The 7,437-nt window shown below is 34.7% G+C and overlaps 1 protein-coding gene across 1 annotated transcript; it reads right to left on the minus strand.

Moving 5' to 3' along the window:
- Positions 1 to 5,568: 5,568 nt before the first annotated feature.
- On the minus strand, positions 5,569 to 7,031 carry LOC145140687 (uncharacterized). Its single transcript, XM_079074094.1, has 3 exons — positions 6,530 to 7,031; positions 5,971 to 6,443; positions 5,569 to 5,889 (listed from the first exon to the last, which is right to left on the minus strand). Exons 1-3 carry the CDS (start codon positions 7,029 to 7,031, stop codon positions 5,569 to 5,571), a joined length of 1,296 nt encoding a protein of 431 aa, XP_078930220.1.
- Between the last annotated feature and the right edge of the window lie 406 nt (positions 7,032 to 7,437).

Genomic DNA, 7,437 nt, shown 5'->3' on the forward strand with positions numbered 1-7,437 from the left:
GTAAAAATGGAAATGGTGTCGACAATTCAAAATCTTAGTAACAACCAAGGAAACCAACGAGTGTCTACCTACAAGAATACTCCAACCCACAAACCTAAAAACATGAAACGAAAGTTCTGGAACAAAAAGGGGAGCAGTTCGACTCAAGGGCCTATCAAAAGACAACAAGAGGTAGCAATCCCTACCCCCACTGGCCCTACTCCCTCAACATCGACAACACCATATTTAGGAAACCTCCCACAATGCAAAAGGTGCAACTACCATCATTACGGAGCCTGTCGGGAGATGTATTGTGATAGGTGCAAGAAGAAAGGGCACACCAACGATCACTGTAGGACTCCAACCCAACGCATCACTCCAGTCCCCAATGCTGGAATAAATCCAGTATGTTATTTATGCGGTGAAACGGGGCACTTTAAGAGAGATTGCCCGACAGAGAAGAACGATTGAGGAACGAAGGGAGTTTAAGGACAAGACATAAAGAAACAACAAGGAACCTACTCGAATTTTGGTACGTTTTCCAAATAACAATAAATAAGCATCAATTTTTCATAAAAGTTTTAGAAAATTAAATCAAAATCATAAATTAAAACATTAGTCATATAAAGATTTAGGATCCTTGCGGGTGAGCTATAATCGCTTAGTGTAACATCTGAGTCATACATAGTTAAGATTTTGCAGACTTAGAGTGAGTAATTCCGCCTTAATTCCTGTTTCTTGTTTGATTTTGGATTTAGGGTAGAGTTGCTCAGTCGACTATCTTTTCAAATCTTAACTATATACGATTTGTTTACACTAAACGATTATAGAGGGACTTAGTAGGGATCATATTGCGAGATTCCACCAGTAATTACCAAAGTAGTCCTCCTACCCATACTCGGTATAAATGTGGTACAAATATTCGCAACAGTAATAACAAGAATAAAACAGAAGGCACTAAAGACACATACATAGAAGATGACATCACTCTAAACAATCGATTTAACGCCCGTTACGATAAGAAGTTCCCAAGTAGCTACTAGAAATGGATTGGCTTGGTCCTCACTATACCAGCTCCATGTGTTACGGAAAGACCCTTCGCTTTAGCCCTCGACTAACGAAACTCTTTCGATCTATAACGACAAACCCGACACAACTCCCAAATCGTCTTTCATTTCAAAATCCCGAGGTACTTATGTGAAGAGTGCAATATCTTTTGAAACCTTCCCGAAGTATTACCGACAGACCATTTAGGAATAGCACGTGTACAACGAGTCAAGATAAAGCACAGAGGCTAGGAATGAAAACGGTTAACCTATCACTACAAAGTGTATATACGACTTGTATACACAAGGAGGTGATGAATGAACCAGTATGAATTCAACCATGAACTTCAAGACAAAGCTGCCCTATACTACGAGCGAACATGCTAACATTTAAATGAACATAGGCAAATAAACCCAAATCCACACGACCTATACCGATCAAAACAACAGACAGTACAATGAAGGTCTGCTGGAACACCCACGCTAGGATCTGGATTCACTAGATAACAAGAAGATCAAATGGAACAGAAATACACACATCTTTCCTTAAACATTGATGTCTCATTCAAATGCGAATTTCGGGACGAAATTCTCTCTAACGGGGGGATAATGTAACACCAGTCAAATTTAGGTCAAAATTAAACTTTTCTAAAATCTTATTTGGGATGAATAAAGTAGTAGATATCGTAGCAAGGTTTTCGGAAATATAAAGAACACTAACATCCGAGTTATAACGAAGAAGTTACGACCAATCAAAGATCCGCAACGATACGGGTAAAACACTGTTAAGCGTAAAACGCGAAATTTCAATAAAATACTTTTTAGCCATAGGTATCTAAATGAAAGTCGTGAATATCATTAAACCGTAAACATACATAAAAAGAACGTCCAAATCAGACTTCGTATGAGGAAGTTATGATTTTTCTAAGTTTCGGATATAGCAGTAGACAGCTAAAAACTCGAAATAAAGATCAAGCGACTTTTAGCCAACACAACCTAAACGAGAATTGAAGATCTCGACAATAGTAGTACAACAGTAAAAAGACAGATGAAAACGGAGGTCAGATGAAGGAGTTATGAATTTTTAACGGACTTTTCCAGTCCCGGCCTGTTAAAAATATAATATAAAAAATAAATTCAAAACTAGCCGACGGAGTCTAAACGAAAGTTGTAGAGCATAATCTCACCTACTTGTGGATATAAAGAACATCGAAATCGGAACTCGTATGCGAGAGATAGGAATTTTCGAAGTTCGGGACACGAATTCCAACACTGTCAGAAAACTCACGACGTGAGCCAGTGATTGATGGGTTCCAGAGTCGGGCTATCAGATGTCGAGTCAGTGGATGGATAAGAACCAAACTCACAACATGAACAACCTCATGTTCACGACGTGAAGCTCAAAATACACCCTATAAATAGAAACCGAAGGTCGGGTTTAGGCTGCTCAATTCGATTCTCCTTTCTACTTTTACTCTGTGTTAAGACCCTCGAGACTACCCCGACGCCCCGGCTACATGTCCAAACTCTGACGGAAGCCCGAAGCCCCGAAACTCCCGAGAAATTAGCCTCGTTCCAGTCGAAGTGTTGCCCGCGTGAAGCCCTAGTTCTTCACCAGAAAGTCGTGGTTACGTCAAGAAAGCTCATTCCAAGAAACGAAACGCTGTCCAAATCACAATTATCAAGTTATTTCATACCCCTACACTTTTAAATGATTTTTATACGTTTTAAAGGGGGGGGATACAAGTATAACACAAGAAAACTTGTGTTAAAATACAAATCGTTGATTATACTTTCTTATACTTTGTGTAACTATTACGTGAAATCATCAAAATGTGAAACAACGTTATTGCTAAATTTATATCTTTTAAAAGTTGTTAAAATAGCAAGGTTTTTATTTTATAAATTACATTCATATAAACTATAATAGGTATAGTTTACGGAAATTCCAGATTATATTACTAAGTAGGAGAAACGATATGAAAGAAAATATATATAAATTATATCAGGTATACTTTATAGGTCAGTTCAAAATATTTATCGTTATAAATAGGTTTAAATAAAAATTATTGTATTTTTATTTACTAAAATGTTTTCACCGTATTACTCGTGAACTCGTTGTTAGCAGTATATTTGTGAGACAATGACTTTGTTTAGTATCCAACGAAAGTCCCCACTTATAAGCAGAGTCTCCTGGAAGGAGAACGTAGAATTTGTGTATAGATCTATACGGGACTGACGATTTCGCACCCTGACTGTTAGCTACAGTCCCCGGGGTGACAAATGTCAACATCGGTACTGACGTCTAGTATGGTTATAAGAACTCACACGCGGAAACAATGATTCATGCACGTAGTAATATGCTTCTCAAATAAACCTAAGGGGTAGTATCTTTATGGTTACTTTTTATATAACTCGTTTGTACTAAGTAATCATAGTAGGATATTATTATTACATTCAGAATCTAGAGTAAACACATCTTCAGCTAGCTTTATTTAACTATAAAACTACAAGTTATTCAAGCTAAGTATGGCATATTTACTTACGCTACTCGGTCTTGATTCACATTAGACTAGACTCCCATTTTAAGGAAAATATAGGATTTTCCAGGAAAAACGCCAGTATTTTACAAGCAATCGAATAAACAACTATACGAGGACTTTTACGTAGAAACATATCTTTTCAAATAGTTTTATAAACGAATAAAACTACATATTATTAATCTAAGTACGTTAATATACTTATACTTTTCAGTCTTGATTTATAATAGACTACAACTCGATTTATGGAAAATATAGGATTTTATGGGATAAATACAATTACTCAACAAACAAATGATTTAAAATTTAACTTTCTGGAAACGAATAAGATCTCTTATTTCAAAGTCTCATTCTTTAAGAATAAAGAACGTATTTTTCAAACAGAAAAATGTTTATGAGCTCGGCAACTTAAATGTTGATACACTTTCAAAATCACTTGTATTCTCAGGAAAAACAGTAGACAGGTACTTCCTCAGGCGTTTTGAAGACGGAGCATAGTAGTATCACGTCTTATCTTTTGCTATAGTTTTAATGTAATTCATGTAATGTTTTGAACTCAATGTAAATTATATATTTTATCAATACAATGGTTGTTGTTACTTTGATTACTATTTTACATTTGTTATGATACTGTACATGACGTCCTCCGCCCCCGAACGTTTCTGTCGTTCAGGTTTGGGGGTGTGACATTGTTTCACCATGATTTTATGTTGATATTTTGGGATTATGGTTTTATAAATTTAAAAACGAAACTTTTTTGTCTTAATTTTTGGGACGTTACAGAACTATATTGTTTTGAGGTGTTCTCAGGAGATTACATATTGATGTTATTCTTCTTTCGGATGGTGCTATTCGACACATTGGAATAGATGGTGTGTGCTTATTAAGGTCAACATTTTTCTTTGTTGTCTTGTTCTTAATAAACTTTTAATACGTGCTAATTCAGAAATGAGAGATATTGACTTGGATTGTACTCTTTGTCTGATATGTTTTATGCATCTAAAGGAAGTGAATCATGTCTTTTTTTAATTGTGTTATGGTAGTGGAAATATGACAGCGGGCGCGGGTATGGATGAAGATTGATTTTTCATTTGTTTGTGTTCGTCACAGATATGTTTTAGTGGATTAACTCGTTTTCTGTAACTCAAGTAAAGCATGGTATCTTCGAATCGAATCTTATGACATTTCTTTGGGGGTTTTTATCGATTCGAAACGCTTTGATTTTCCGATAACAATCTTTTTCGAGAATTGATTTTTTTTATAACATGTTCGAGTTCTCTTTTAATTGGTTTAGTTATAGAAATGCTAAAGTTAATTATAATTAGAATGTGTGGGTTAAAAATCCCATTATGTAATTTTAAACTGTCATTTGTTTTGCTAACCTCCATCAAGATTTTTTATAATATTCTATCGTTCCAAAAAAATATCAAATCCATATATAATAAATAACTAATGAACAATAATAATAGTATAGTTGAAAAAATCACTAAACAATATGGCAGTAAGTTTATTTGCATTATTTTGGTAAATATACTCCTATATCAATTATCACTTATAAAAGAAAAAAATTGTAAAATCGATGCTTGTGGTTTGCAAAAATATAGGATTGGATGAGTGGCGAGTCTAAAACCTAAAACTACATGGTTCACTATTTAAATTAAATAGACAAAAAAATATCAAAAAAAAATCTATTGCGGGTTCGGATCGGGTTGATTTATATAAGTAAAAAAAAAGATTTAAAGTTATTACAATTGTACCCGACGAGGTCTTATAGCTTGATACAATTTCACAATCGTGTCATCACTAATACTTCCTAAAACATTTTTTTCAATATATGACACCAAACTATCACTTAAAAATTGATCACCCATTTTGTTGCGTACATCAGTCTTTACCAGCTTCATTGCTGAAAATGCGCGTTCCACACTCGCTGTTGCAACGGGTAAGATCAATGCATGTTTCAAGAGAATATAAACCTTAGGATATATTATATGCTTCTATACTTAGACCATCTTTTTGACAAGTTCCCCAACGTTCTTCAATTGATTAAATCTTTCATCTTCTCGCACATCCTTAATGTAATTTTTAAGTTCAACTTCAAGAATTTGAAGATCATATTCTGTTCGAAACTCTTGCTGATAAAGTGTAGCCATTTCCATTAGTTTATCCAAATCAAAGGCTTTGAAAGACTCACGTGGACACAAACAAGCTATGCAAAGAAGTAATTTCGTATTGGCTTCATTAAAGCGATGGTTAAGCTCTTGAAGTTGCATATCAATCACCGTCTTAAATACATCAACATGATAGTGGTGCAAGTTATTAACCTGAAAATAAAATGAATCTTTAATATGCAAATGAGAAAAAACAATAAATAAATCAAGTTGGTAATATCAAATGTTACTAACATGTGAACCTCTTCGACGACTGAATCTGTCATAATATTCATCTTCCATATCCATGATTCTAACATCGTGTTTATCACAAAATAAAGTAACATTCCTTAAAAGTGGTTCCCATCCTAAATCTCTAATTTCTTGAATTGCTTTTTTAGAGCTACTTACTTGATTCATGGCATTTACGATATCTTGATCTTTTCTATGTAATGTTGTGTTCAAATGATCTGTGACTCCCAAGATATCAACCATCAAGTGTAGACAAAACACAAAATCATAGGACTTTAATAACCTTAAGATGCGAATTGCTTCAGCTTTACGATCACGATCACTATTATCTTTACCAAGGTCTTCAAGTACTTCACAAATGGAAGAATATATGTTCTTGATATTCAATAGAGATGAAAAATGAGAACCCCATCGAGTATCAAATGGTCGTTTGATACCCACTTCTTGATTCAAACCGGTACCACTCTCAAGTTCACCTAAAATTTCCCATATAAATAATTAATTAGCATAACATAAATACAAAATATTTTAATAATAAATTTAGTACAATTATAAAGCAAACCTTCAACCAATGCTTCCATAACTTTATCTGCTTGTTTTTTTCTTAAATTATCTCGTCGCTTGTAAGAAGATCCAATAATGTTTAACAGCCGAGAAACCGCATCAAAGAAATCATTAACCTTCGTGTGATTTTTTGCAATAAACATTAGGGCTAACTGTAACTGGTGAGCAAAACAATGAATAAAGTATGTAGATTTTGTTTCATTCATAATCAAAGTCTTCAATCCATTAAATGCACCACTCATGTTACTAGCACCATCATAGCCTTGCCCTCTAATGCTAGTAGGACTCAAATTCCACTTTGAGAGCATATCATAAATAGTAGCCTTTAGTGTCAAAGCTGAAGTGTCACTAACATGTCTAAGGCCAACAAACATTTCTACAACTTCCCCCTTTTTATTTACAAACCTCAATACTAATGCCAATTGTTCTTTACAAGAAACATCACGTGACTCGTCTACTAGAATTGCAAAAAAAAAATCCAAGATCTTCCTTAATAACATTCATAAGTGCATCTGAACATGCCTGCACGATATCTTTTTGGATATCACTGCATTTCAATTGTCTATTTTTTGGAGCATTATTTAACACAACACGATCTACCACATCACATCGATCAGCTAACCATTGTAAGAGTCCAAGAAAGTTACCTTTATTATCTGAGTCGTCCTTCTCTTCATGACCACGAAAGATGTAGAGCATAATCTCACATACGCGTGGATATAAAGAACGTCAAAATCGGAGCTCGTATGCGAAAGATATGAATTTTTGAAGTTCGGGACACGAATTCCAACAGCTGTCAGAGACTCACGACATGAGCCAGAAGCTCACGACGTGAGCCAGCGATTGATGTGTGTCAGAGTCGTGCTATCAGACGTCGAGTCTACGGAAGGGATAAGAACCAAAGTC

The sequence above is a fragment of the Lactuca virosa genome, chromosome 9 (assembly GCF_052849685.1).
Source record: "Lactuca virosa cultivar CGN04683 chromosome 9, Lactuca_virosa_CGN04683_v6, whole genome shotgun sequence".
NCBI classification, from domain to species: Eukaryota; Viridiplantae; Streptophyta; class Magnoliopsida; order Asterales; family Asteraceae; genus Lactuca; species Lactuca virosa.